This window comes from Arvicola amphibius, chromosome 4 (assembly GCF_903992535.2).
Source record: "Arvicola amphibius chromosome 4, mArvAmp1.2, whole genome shotgun sequence".
Lineage (NCBI taxonomy): Eukaryota > Metazoa > Chordata > Mammalia > Rodentia > Cricetidae > Arvicola > Arvicola amphibius.
Genome location: NC_052050.1, coordinates 52,789,013 through 52,803,230, shown reverse-complemented (window position 1 = coordinate 52,803,230; position 14,218 = coordinate 52,789,013). Strand labels below are relative to the sequence as shown.

Here is a 14,218-nt window from a genome sequence, read left to right as displayed (position 1 = left end):
CTCCCTATGTCCCCTCATCTCTTCCATGGCACATTCTACCCGGGTTGACAAAGCACAAGGCACTCACTAGAAGCTGAATGGATGCAGGTACCATGCTCTTGGACATCAGAAACCTTCAGCCAAAAATATACCTCAGATGCTTTGTTAGGGAAACAGAAAATGGACTAACTCAGGTCCTCCCAGGGCTGCTGGAGGAGAGAAAGCAGAGTCAGGCAGTGACACCGGGGCAAGGCACGCTCAGGCCTTGTCATCTCTGAAAAGGTGTACCGGAAGAGAGAGGCCAATGTGGGGCCTAGTCATACCCAAGGTATGACTTCCCTACCCAAGAACAATGCCTCCTGCTAACTACCGAACACCCACTGCAAGCCAGTGCCGTCAGGGAAGCCCCAGTCTTAAATCTGTAAAGAAAAGTCACTGTTAACCCGGTGTAGATGAAATCACTATCAGAGGCCGGGGTGACCCTGGAGGAGAGCAAAACCAGACTAAGTTCAAAAGAATCAGGTAGATCATGACATTCATGTCAGTAACTGTAGAGTTTCCCTTCCCATCTAAAGAACAGAACTGACACTGTGGATCAACCCTTTTTAGCCCACCCAATACCTCCCCAGAGAGCTCCACACTGAACCCCACCCACTCCTCCTCAGGCAGGCCTGCCGGCTCCCATTCCTGGCCCAGTGCTGGGATGGGGTGGGAGCAGTAAGTTAGCCGTCACATTCCTGACTACACCCCACCTTCTGCTTTGCCAGGAGCAGTCATCAGGCCTCAAGGCCAAGCCTGGGAGAGTACAGAAGCCACAGGTTCTCAGCCCACAGAGGCTGGGGAGGGACAGGGAACAACATTTTGGGGCCTGCCTCTCTCAGTCTCTGGCAGAGATGGGGGCTGAACCTGAGAAGTCAGATCTTCCTGTAGCTGCCACCTCAGCTTGAACGAGGCAATGTTTCCTGTATTTCTCAAGGGCAGTGGGCTCGCGGTAACCCAGGTTTGTTCCTCAGCAGGAGCTGGAAGCTTCTGCAGAGCTCTGGGGTGCCCATTCTTTAAGGGGTCTGTTCTTTGGGAAGTTGGCCATGGATGCTCTGGGGTTTGAACCTGGATGCCCACAGCCTGGCAACTTGTGAGTCAATACCTAAAACCTGTATATTCTTGCTTGGTTCTGGGGAAGGTCACATGGCCAATGACAAGTGGGGCTCTGTCTGGCTTCTTGAGGTCCTCTCTGGCTTCAGTGTGAGAGGTTTGTGTGTGTAGATGCTCACAGTAAAATGAGGTTTCAGAAGTTCTCAAAAATTTCCTTGTACCTAATCATGAATTTCTATATGCTGAGAAGCCCTAGCTACTAGCCTGGTAAGGAGAAAACTGCAAATCTGGCTCAAGCAGTTGGTCCAGTGTGGGTCCCCATGTGGCATGGGTTCCCTCTGAAAGCCTCGGGAACTGCTCAGGGTCCTGGGGAGGGGGTGGGCATAGCTTACAGTGCAGACTCTTCATCTTGCTACGCCCCAGGAGTATCCCTAAACAGTCCACAGCTCTCACCCACTCCAGTGCTGGAGAATCTCGCTCAAGCAGGAGACTTGAGACAAAGGGCAGGGTATGAGCGAAGACACAGAAGACCAGAGAGCAAACGTGTGGGCTGCAGCCACAGCGAGTCCAGGCTAGGAATCCCAGCCTCCATGTCCCCTGCTGCTCTGGATGCCCCTGGTCAGAGCAATTGGGAAGTGATAGTATTCCCGGGCATGAGATTTCACGGACCCCAGGGACTCTGTGACACAAGTCACGGAAAAGCCACCCCAGAGGAGCACCCCCCCACACTCACCATAGTCCTTCCTGCAGTATTTCTTCATGTTCATCTTCAGCTTCCCTTTGGAGGCCTTGCAGTAGGAGTCACAGTCTGCAGGGGAGGACACAGACAGAAACTCATTAGGCCACTAAAGAATGGGCTGGTGGCTGAGTGGGCCACCTCCCTAGATACCCAGTGGTATCCATGGGCCAGGCCGAGCGGGTGGCCATTCAGGACAGGCTGGCTTTCTAAAGAGACCATTGGGACAAAGGCCACCTCTCTCCCCTCAGCCTGGTGAAATATTTCAGCCTCCATGAGAGCCTTCGGGACCACCGTATCATGCCACCCAGGGTTTCCGAGCGCCACCCCAATTCCTTCTGCCTTAAGATTCAACCAGAGCTTGATTAAAGCAGATAGAGGCCTCATTGTCGCCCTGCTGCTGGGGTCTGTGTCAGGCACTGGCTTTCATGGCAGCAAGCCTCTGGCTGGGGTTAGGCCCCAACAAAAGAGGTCACAGGGGAAATTAGCAGTCCATGAAACATTTGAAAACCCCTTTGGTGTCCACTCCAGTGAAGTGTGCAAGGAAAATGCCCACGAAAAGAGTTTAGCCCTAATGGGCCCCACTGCTGAGAGGCAGGCCTGCCGGCCACTGGCTGCTAGCCATACCTGCAGGCCACAGCTTTCGGGGTTCCAGGCTCTAAGAGAGCCAGGCAGACAGAAGATGCTTTTGTTCAGTAGTTTCCATCTCCTGAAGCAGCTTTATTGACCCCACCCTCGAATGTAGCCTAACCTTGCTCTCTCCCACCAGTGACTTCTACTTATTGGAAACAAGATGATGTAATCTCTTCTTGAGGTCTGTATGATAGTCTGAAGGAAACCCGCCAGCCACTTATATATGATCCAACGCTATACATGCTGGATTCTCCCCAAAAGTCTTACAGTTGGTCTCTCATGTAACCATGCTGTTCCCATTGGGCAGGCAAGAAAACTGAGGCTCAGAGTTAGGTACGCTACCTACCAAGGTCACATGGGAAATGCACGGGGGAATGCAGAACGGGAGGACAGGTGCACTGTACCTCTGCCTGTTCCCAGCCTGTGGCTAAGAGCTGTCGGGCACATTCAGTGGCCATCTCTCCAGAATCTGTCTGTAGCCCCCAGCAAGTAGCTCCTCTCTCCAGCACCAGATGCCCTGACCAACACCTCCCTTAACCAGTGCGACTCTATCCACCATCAGGAGCCGTGACCCAAATTCCACAATTAGGGCTCAAATTCAGCAACCAGTTTCACGAAAGGGAATATAATCATGTCTTCTTCCCCCTTGCCCTGTGGCTTGTCCTTCTGGCCCCACCTCAGGATGGCCCTGCCCAGGGACAGTAGAGACTAGAGTATCAGGCTCTTCTGCCAGCTGGGCTGCTGACTGCAAGGGCCAGGCTCTCCAGAGAGTATGGAGTTCATTCTGAGTGGCAATGCACAAAGAAGGCAGGAAAGGATGCAGCCCCCACACAGGCGTCCACTACAGCATCACTCATCAATGCTGCCCTTCCTTGCCGGGAGCATCTGTGCTGAGTGCCTGTGCCGTCACGCTGGCAGCAGCCACTCCATGGATGAACCCATGTTGTGCACACGTTCCGGTGCTTGCAAGTAGGTTTGGTCAGTCAGTCTCCTGCGCTGTGCTCTCCACTTAGGGAGGCAAACTGAGATGCAGGTGGAGCCAAATGACATCCCTGCAGGGTCAGGTTAGAGTCCACTTGGAGCTGTTGTGTAATGTTTCGTGAAGTTGTTGGCCCAACTGAATGTTTTCATTTCCAGTAATGAAGAAGTCACACTGTCCTGAGTCCTCCACATAGGCTCACCAAGTATCACCCATGCAACAACCCAGGTGGAAAGGGTACTATTGTAGGAAGGAGATCTGGTGCCCAACTTAAAATAGTGGGAAAGCTGAGCTTGGGTCTGCCCAAGGGGAGTCCCATCCTACAGAGTAAAAGGAAAACATTCAAGTCCCAGGACCAAACTACCCCCAAACCTTCAGCATCACTGCCCATACCCTAGGAATAGCCAAAGTTCTAGAGCTAAGTGTGCATCCATGACAGACATTATCCAAGAATGGGCAGCAGTCACCATTGCTTAGTGACTCTTGTGTGCCAGGGCCCAGCCATGTTGGTGTTCCTCAAAGGCTGCACACACCCTGGTGGCATGGCCAGCTCTCAGGAAGCCTTGTGGCTTGATGAACTCTACCTGTAGACCAGTCCACTGAACAAAAGAGAATCTAAGGTTCAGGAAGTCTCCCTGAGGCAGCCTGTGAGCCTAACCCCTTGTCCCCGGGGCCAGCCCTGAAGTAGGATGATACCCATCTGTCCACAGCATGCTCTGAGTTCCTTCACCAAAGCAGCAGCCTGCATATCTGAATTTTGAATGCTCCCTGGTGGTTCCAGAATATGAGAGATGGTGTCTGCACCCAGCGCCCGGCTCAGCAGAGGAAAGTCCAGATGGGTGGTTAACTCAAATTCAGAGAGAGATGCCAGTCTCCTCTGCAAAATCTCCCTTTTCCTTTCACATTCCAACTCAACACTGAGCTAGGCAAACACACCACCCTGTTAGAGTGTTGTAAAGTAGAGGAACCGGCTGGGAGGGATGGGCTGAAGCAGTTTCCTCTGGAGAAACCGAAGAACGTTTAGAATACGGATACATAAGAGCTGTATACTCCACGTTAGGTCCAGGTCGCTGCGGTTGCTGGACAAGCGGTCCATGGGTAAGGAAAACGGCCTTGTGCTGGCTTCCCTCATCATCACACAACTAGAGACAAACACCAGCTGAAAGCCCGGCTCTGATTCTTGCAACATGGTATCTGCTTGGCAGCCACTCCCAGGGCCTCTCCTCCTTCTGTTCCGAGACAGCTATAAAGGCAGTGAAAAGATGAAAATCCACACTAACGCCAAGAATGAAACTGATAGATGACCCAATGCCGGGATCTGGGCGCAATCTCAATTAATTAAAGGCAGATGGCGGTGGATGAGGCAAAGTCTATCCGGGTTTTACCTGCAGAAACAGTCATTTGTCTGATGGAAAGAAAGATCACAGAAGAGGAGGAAGAGAAGGAGGAAGAAGAAGAAGAGGGGGAGGAGCAGATGGCAGCAGAAAATAAACAGGAAGCATGAGCAGGGCGGGGTTAAGGAAGGAAGGACTGCAAGCCATTTGTACTGACTCTCTGAATTTGTATTTTATCTAAATCATGGATGTGGAGAATCGGAAGGACGCGGTGACAGGAGCAGATGCCAGCCCCACAAAGCCAGGTAGCAAGGGGACAGAGCTCCACCTGTCTGACATGGGGCTCTGCAAAGGGCCAAGCCATAAATATGTGACAGCTATAAACCCTAACATCTACTAACCTCTCCATGGCAGCTCAGAAGCAATCACTTACAATGGGTGTGACAGGCTCAAGAACATCTAAAAAGACACAGCTTCTATGAAACTGGGGAGGAAATGGGGCTGGACTCAAAAGCCCCAGGGTACATAAGAGTTGGGAGAATAGAAACTAAAGTAACTCAGAAACCCAGCAGCACAATCACAATTCACTTCTGCAGCAGCAGGGAGAACAAAACTGTGGGAAAGGATTTGGTAGAGAGAACACACCCTGCAGAAACTCTCGCTATGCAGAAGGAAAGGCTAAGATGGGAAGACTAGAGAGAATAAGGGCATCCAAGAGAAGGGAGAACTGACGCGTGCCTGGGCTTCAGCTGAGGCCCAAGAAAAATGGAAACAAGACTCAAGGGTAGGACTTCTGAGTCCAGGACAGGACCACGCGTGCAGAAGGAAGGGTTCAATGCATTTTATTTCAAAGTCAAGGAAAGCAGATCAAGGCCCAGATATATCTTTGAAATACATGAAAAATGTCACAGTAAGAAAAACATACATACAGATAGGAAAAGAGCAAAAAAAGAAATGATTGGATGATTACTGAGGAATGATTACAATGTCTTCAGGGAAGAAACTTTCAACACAAGAATTTTATACCCAGCTAGACAGTCTTTCCATACACAAGAGTCACACACACACACACACACACACTCTCAAGTATGTAGAGCTCAGAAAATAATTCAACATTTGTCTTCCAACCACCTATAAAATAAATAAAAAAATTGAGGACTTTGATAAGGGAAAGTTGTGCTATAAACAGAACATGTCCCTGAAGTCAATAAACATAAAAATTTCAAATTTGGCCAGGCAGTGGTGGCGCATGCCTTTAATCCCAGCACTCGGGAGGCAGAGGCAGGCGGATCTCTGAGTTCGAGGCCAGCCTGGTCTACAAGAGCTAGCTCCAGGACAGGCTCTAGAAACTACAGGGAAACCCTGTCTCGAAAAACCAAAAAAAAAAAAAAAAATTTCAAATTTGGTTCTAAAACTTAAGCAAATATCAAAACCATTAAAATGCTTACAAAGGAACATTAAGATCTAATTATGAGAATTTAGGTGTAACTTTAGATCATATTAGCAAAAACCAGTAGAATAAGGCAGGGAATCAAACTGCTTAAATAAAAATGTCAAAGATGTTATTTTATGCTTGACTCTACCAAATAAGATACTTCTTTTGAAATACCACAAAATGCCAGAGAACTCAAGAAATAAATTACAAATAAAATTATGTCAAAAGATAAGCCAGAGAAAATAGGAAGTATAAGAAGGCATTTTTGATACATTAAGATCATAAAAGAGGAGTGGGCAAGAGGGGCTGGCTGGAGAGTGCTTAGGGGTTAAGAGCACTGTCTGCTCTTCCAGAGGACCTGAGTTCAATTCCCAACACCCACATGGCAGCTCACAACTCTCTGTAACCTCAGTTCTAGGGGACCTGACACCTTCACACAGACATTAGGCAAAGTATCAATGCACATGAAATAAACAAACTAAAAACATACACACACACACACAATTAACTATTTGACATAAAATGATGAAAGTGAAAGACCCACCACTCCTTTTCAAACCCTGATTCCACATTCTCGACTCCTGCTTAAGAAGGTGTTGACAGTTACTCTTCGTTGTGAGCTTGAGAACTTAAGAACTTAAGCATATTTAACAGGGGTTAAATTCTAGGTACCTACATTGACAGCTCACAACCACCTGTTAATCCCTCCAGAAGATCAGATGCCCCCTTCTGGCCTCCACAGGCACTGCACTCAAGTGGCACACACTCAGAGACACCCACAGAGTCACAGCTCTAGAATGCCCATTCAAGTGTTTCCAGAGGAGCGGCCAAGGGGAGGAGACCCAACACATCCAGCAGCCAGAGGCTCAGACACGACAAAAGGTGGAGAGGACAAAGTCAGAGAGCGGTCCCTTCCCTCTCCTGCACTTCCATCCTGGATACTCCCTGGACCACTCTGTCTCACCTGATGACCCCCACTGAGGTCCTAAAATAAATCCTTCCTGCTTTCAAGTTGTTTCGCCAGGCACTTTGTAGTCCTGACAAGAAAGGTGACCTGTACACAGGATATAGGGGAAATCTTAAAAGACAATTTAAATGGGGGCAAAGGTGCTGCACATCCGCATATGAAAACAGACAAAAAAATGAGCCAAGAAGTAAAAGTGTTCATATCAGAAAGGGCACAATCCAAAACAAGCATGCTCACTCAAAATGCACAACAAAAGAACCAGTAAAATCATTTTATGAGGCCAGCAAGATGGTTCAGGGGGTAAAGAAGATTGCAGCCAAGCCTGACAACCTGATCTCAATCCCCAGAGCCCACAAGGTGGAAGAGAATCAACTCCAAGTTGTCCCCAACCTCCACATCTGCACCATGCCACACCTCTAGCCACACAGATGCACACAATAAACAAACGTAACGGTGTTTTGATTATTTTATATGCGCAATAAGACTTCACTGAAATATATTAAGCAGAGAGAGAGACACACACACACAGACAGATACACACACATGGAAATAGAAAATGCTAAATTAATTCTAAGAAACTAAAATTGTACAGGCCACACTTCCTGACCACAGTGTAACTAATAATACTTGTTATGAGGGAAGAAAAGATCAAAATAAGCAAACCAGACTCAGCCCTAGAAACTTAAAAGAAAGAGTTAAAACAAAACTCAGAGAGAGGATGAATTAATAACAGCAGAAGCAGAAATAAGGAGAAGGGGGGGCTTAAAATTACAAATACACCCAAAGCTTGACTCTCTGAAATGCCTCCAAACAAACGTTTTTTTTTAAAAAAGGCCAGACAAAACATTGTCATGTCTAATTATGAATAAAAGAAAGAAAACAGACAGACTGAAAAGAATGAGAGAGCCATGACCTAAAGACATGTTGCGAATTAGAAGGCTATTGTACAACGACTCCAGGCGAAAGTCCTGGAATCCGAAGGAAAGGCATACTTTCAGGAGAACTGAAATGACCAAACCGAACAGACATGTCTAGAATGAGCCAGGTTAGGAGCCTGTGATGGATGCGGCCATTTCATGCTGCTTGATTTATTAAGAAACAGAAAAGGATGGAACGCTCTTAAATAAAAGACTTCATTAGCAGCACTGAAACTGATCACTTCATGACGTGAAGAAACAAGAAAACAACATTGCAGTTTCCTGTCTCAACCTTGATACAAAAGACCCGGGACCAGACACGGCAGATCCTACCACCCCATGGGCATCAGCCTCCTTGCTAGAAACCCACCCACTCTGCTTAGTGATCTGAGCACTCCTGACCCTAGAGATCTCTGGATGAGTGACTGGCCAGGTAAACACTGGCAGATCTCTATAGGGGCACCTGCTTCAAGATGCTCCTTCCACCAGGCTCTCCTCCCCCACCAAAGACAAGGGCTGCCAGGGTTGGCCCCTGGTGCCACCTGGTCTCCACTTGGACATTATCCGTCCGGGGGAGGGCTGCTGGGACCCAGAAGGGGCCATCTGCCCAGCCTGCAAAGGCTCATCTCGGCTGGCTGGCATCCCAGCCCCTCTTGGGAGCAGCCTACCTCCTTTTCATCCCTCCCACCTGTTCTCCGACCAACCCTCAGGCAAGAGCCAAGAGGTGCCCCGCAGGCCAAGCCCCTTCAGGCCTCTGCTGTACCTTGGGTAGCTGCCCCCTCTGCTCTGCCTCCTGTGCCCAGGTGCCAAAACCCTGCTGGGCCAGCCTGCTCGCTGCTCCAGGCTCATCTCCAAGCATATGGCAAGCAGAGCCTGGCGGCCTGTGGCACCGCAGCTGGCACCTCCCCTCAGAGCAGGGCGGGGAGCTGGCAAAGGTCTCCCTCTCATAGCCCTGGCCCACTCTCCAGCCATACCTCTTCCCCTGCTTCTGTTGCCATTGGGAAGCTCTGGGCCGGCTAGGGTAAGTGAGGAACATAGTCAGTGTGGTCCACCATGGAATGGAAAATCCTAGGGAACTGGGTGAGCTTTGGCCCCAATGGCTGGGTGCTGGGTAAGGGTTCTTGGTTCCCTCTGACTATGGAGGAAATAGCTCAAGGAGAGAAGGGCAAACAACCAGCCGTCTATCTGTTTGGGCCAGGTCATTCTCCCCAACAGGTGATAAAAGACAAGAGGAGCCGGTTTGCTTGACCTGCAACTGTAGGCAGTATGAACTCTTCCCAGGCCAGCAAGCCCAACTTCAGAGTGTTCAGCATTCGGGTGCCCAGGGTAATCCAGGGAGCTCGCAACAGCTATTGTGGGGCGAGGGGAAAGCACTCCAAGTCTTGCTCCTGGTCACTGTAGGTGATTTCCTTTCTGTCAGGCAAGACCGCCTTTCCAACCCTCTCACCAACGAGCACGTGTCCGAGCAATGAGCCACTCCTCCAAAAGATCTGAGCCTCATTAGCTCCTGGACTGCCATACAACTATCTCTACTGTGCTGCTGGGCTCACCCACTGGTTCATCACCCCTAAGTCCCTCCGCCCTTAACAACAAAATGTCCACTTAACTTTGAGCCACGGGGCTCCTGAAATGAAGGCACTTCTAGCAACTGACATAGGAGCTGAGTGTACTGTGTTTTGCAACCTCTGTGACAATCAAGTGGGAGGAAGCCCCAAATGTGGGACCCACAAGATGCTCAGAAGGTAAACAGTACCTCCTGCCAAGCCCAGTGACCTGAGTTCAATCCTGGTGCCCACATAGTAGAAGGAAAGAACCAATTTTGGTATGTTGTCCTCTGACCTCCACAGGTGTATGCACCAGCACACACACACACACAGATAGACGGACGCATGTGCACGCATGCACATATGCACAAAATATGTAATAATTAAAAGGAAAAAGATCCAAAATGTTTAAACAAAGAAAGCAAATGATTTGGTCCTTAACCTACAAAGAACTGTTGTGACTCAATAAAAATGAGACTGGCAAAACTTCAAGGAGATGAAAAGGTGATTTACAAGAAAATAAACTCAAGCTGGGCGGTGGTGGCGCACGCCTTTAATCCTAGCACTTGGGAAGCAGAGGCAGCTGGATCTCTGTGAGTTCAAGGCCAGCATGGTCAACAGAGCAAGTTCCAGGGCAGCCAGGACTGTTATATAGTAAAACCTTGTCTCAAAAAACAAAAAGAAAAAAAGCAGACAGACAGAGAGACAGACAGACACACAACACACACACACACACACACAGAGAGAGAGAGAGAAAGAGAGAGAGAGAGAGAGAGAGAGAGAGAGAGAGAGAGAGAAGAGTTAACTTGAAAGCACACAAAGATGTAAATATTTCAATTTCAAATTTCAAAGAAACACGCCTTAGCCAAGGGAAGAAGGCACTTCTGCCCAGGAAACCAGCAAAGGTAGGCGTGCACACACACTCATGCCAAGTGGTTAGAGCATGCCTGGCACTGAATGTCCCAGTCCTGAGGCCACTCTCCTCTGACACAGCCACGCTGTTTCTATGATTTTACCATTTGCTTGAAAAGTTCTCCTAAGCCCTCTCTACATGGCTGACTCTGGTTCTAGGTGTATCATGACACAAACAGAACAGCAGTTGGCAAGATGACGGGGGGAGGGGAGGGGAGGCAGAGCAGGCCAGTCACATAACTTCCACTGTGAGTGTCATGAAAGAACAAAACCCAGAAAATGAAGTCTGTGAACTGGGCACACTAGTTGAGAAGGTCAGAAGGCAGGTGGAGAAGCGGAGACCCACAGAGACAGGAAGGTCATCCTGGTAAGGTGGACAGAAAGTCACGCAATGTAACCACGTCACACAAGGGCTCTCAGAAATCTGCCACAGTCTCCCTAGTATGTAAGCTCCCTTTCTCCTAAAACCTGTGTTTCTAACAATAAGGCCTTCTCTTCCATGTTGCCCACATGGCTTGCCCTGCCAGGTGCTGCCCACATGGCTTACCATGCCAGCAGCTCACTCTAGAGACCTTAGCTCTAAGTGGAAGCAACTGAGTGGGGGTGCTAACAAAAGCCATTCTTGTCAATAAAAATGGATCCTACAAGTGTGTCTTCTGTTCTGTGGCCCTTGACTATCCTGAGCCTCTATGTCTCCATCAGTGAACTGGGGTAATAGCAACAACGGTGATAACAACACACTGCAGGATCCAGGCAGGATGACAGGGTTGGAGGGAGAAGACAGACTGCTGGATATGACAGTTGGACTAGGGGTGGTTTGGGGAACCCACCTGGAAGTACAGGGTGGAGAATGCCCTTTGGGTACGAGAGACAACCCACACAATGGGCCACTCCAGGCTCAACAGCTTTGTCTGGATCTCAGTGCCTTTCCTTTTGAGACTCCACTGAGCCTCGATTAAGCCTGTTCCTAGTCACGTGGTGGGCAGCCTCCCTCTGAGTTCAGTGGAGAGCCTTCTTGATTCTTAGCACTCACTTCACAGTCTGGAATGGTCTATTCCCTCCTCCTAGCAACCAGACCTTGGGGTCCCCAGACTTGATACAGGGTTCATTACCAATGTTCTTGGGGACCTCCAGACAGTATAAAATAAGCTAAGGGCAGTGGCCACGGCTTCCCAGACAAGTAGAGCCATAAACACAGGCTCATGGCACTGGCAATGGCCGGCTGGCTGCTCACGAGGTACCTGGCTAGTGAGTTCTTCACTCTTCTGTGCACGCTGGCACTGGGTGGAGGTGGCGGGTTCAAGGGGAGTACAGGAGACAGGAGGCCAAGATGCCTTCAGAGGTACGAGCTGCCATCAACAGAAAGAGCACCTCCAGTCCCTGTGCAGGGCAGTGAGCTGTCTTCAGGGTGTGCGGTGCTGGTGGGCAGATCCCTCAGTCAGACTTCAAAAGGCAACTGGTCACTTCAGTGGGAATGGCAAGTCTTAGAGCTAGGGACCCTGCAGGGGACAGGGTGTTGGGGAGTGTGAAGGACCTGACAGCCTGGATGTTGGGGGGGCTACAGAGGCAGAGGTGCTGGCGCTGGGGCCCTACACAACCATGTCTCCTAGAGCACAGCACCGTGCCTTACAGTTTCGGATTCCTGACTGAGGTCACTGGAGATATGGCTGTCATCTTTTACAATCCTGCTACGATGAGGCCTGACATGTAATCAGTACCAGGGTCATTTCAGCCCTCATTATTCTGACTCTAACTTAAAGAATCGTGAGAGAAAAACAACTTTACTGGATTTCTGTCACATCCAATTTCTGTTTAAGTCCAAAGACATTTCTCGCTCAAATATGTCCTTGATGCCTTGAGTTATGGCTGACCTCTGCCTGTCCTGCTGTCTTCAGAGGATTTGTTTCCTCGGGGCACGCCTCACACTGCAATGAAGGGACTATCGGTTTATTTGTGTCTCCTTTCCCATCTGAAGTCAGGGGCTGCGTGCTGGGTCCCCAGGGACGAGGACACTCATCAGGCCCTCAGGAAGTATTTGCTGAACAGTTCAGGCTGTGGCTGCATGCGGTAGGCCAAGACCCTAGGCCCTGCTTGCCTTAGCCCAAGACCGGAAGTCACTAGGCTCAGTATCAGAACCCACAGGAAGCAGCCAGTCTGGGTCAGAGGCAGAAAAGTAAAGGCTAGAAGCAAGATTCCAAAGGATGGAAAAAGGCAATTTGGGAAACACCGCAATCCATAAAAAGTGAGGCTTGGCACACACAGAGCCCTGCCTGAGGAGGAGGGTGGGAGTCGATAAATCTTCCCTCTCCCGGGAGCTTGGATGGGCTTTGCTGTTTTATTTGGACTTTAATAACACAGATCCGAAATCCACCACCTTATTATGAAAATATATTTGCAGATTTTAAATACCAGCCCTTGGACTCTGTAGGCAGCTCTCACTCCAGAGATGGGAGGTCTATGCAGGGGAGAGCCCTAGGAAGGAGTAGCCCTGGTCCCATGCTACCTGGCCTCGAGGCTCATCCTGCTCCAATCTTTCCTAACATACTGGGACCCCCAAAGGGAAAGAGAGTTATGCCGGGTTTAAGGAAGTGGGACAAACAGCCAGGCCCTTCTGCCTGTGGCTGATGACAGGGTTAGGACGGCTTGGCTCGGGCTTCTTCTCTGCGGCCTGACTTGGGGTGGTGTTCCAGGCTGGAAGAGGTCAGGGGCTGTACTGACCACAGGAGGGAGCAGCCCCTCTTTTCCCCTTGGAACAAGAGGGTGCAAATGAGTCCTCAGCATGTTCTTTCTTCTTGCTGAACAAGATGGATTGGAAAACAAATTGGCTCAAATAAAGCATGTAATTAGATTAGAGCCTCTTGCCCAGAGCCTCTGGGGCTGCAGAACGCCCTCCTGACTGGAGAGAGGACACCTTGGCTGGCTAAAGCAGCTCTCAGACGTCTAGAGTTCTCTCTTGACCCTCAGCTGTCCTCCCACAGGTCCCCAGTCAATGTCAGTTATGCAAAGGGGACAGAACGCAGACCACCCCAGGCTTTAGGATTGCCCCGCACCCCACCTGCCGATACTGCCTCAGCCTTGGAGGGCAATAGTGTCCAATCCAAGTAGCAGAAACACGTGGATGTGGTAGGGAAAACCAGGACAGCCCCTGCCAATGCACTCTGCATCTTGCTCGCTGTGTGATCTATGCCACCAAGAAGTAGAACCAGTATGCCACCCATGAGAAGACAGAGGCCCAAAAGACTGTGTCAGCTACTTCCTGGAACTCCTAAGATAGATCTCTCTGTCCAAAGACATGGGAACTATGAGAACCACTTGAGCATGGACCCCTAAGTGTCCAGTGCTAGGGCCGGCCCTGCTTAAGGAACCTGGGCAAGAACATCTGTGTGGCTGCTACTGTGTATCATCCATCCCCCATCACTCCCCTCCCCGAATACTCCCTCCAGTGTGCGCACGATGCCCTGCCCTTCGGACCACCAGCCATGCCTTTGGGAAATCAAGCCATTTTCACAGCCTGCCATGTTCAAAGTGTTGCTGGACCCAGGGAAGAAATTCCTTTTCCCCAAACTATTTCTAAATCCTTCATCAAAATGACAGATGAGTTCTGGCACGGGCAACTGAATAAGAACTCAGACAAGGGAAAGAAAATCACAGAAAGAAAGAAGCGAGAAAGACAAGACACTTAGGGCTCCT

The 14,218-nt window shown here is 49.7% G+C and overlaps 1 protein-coding gene across 1 annotated transcript in view; it reads right to left on the bottom strand.

Annotated features, from left to right (window-relative positions):
• Ntn1 (netrin 1) overlaps positions 1-14,218 on the bottom strand; it is a 185,076-nt gene that overhangs the window by 13,726 nt on the left and 157,132 nt on the right. Inside the window, exon 6 of the mRNA XM_038326553.2 lies at positions 1,805-1,879. Within this exon, the coding sequence (XP_038182481.1) occupies positions 1,805-1,879 (75 nt within the window). The remainder of the gene's footprint in view (positions 1-1,804; positions 1,880-14,218) is intronic.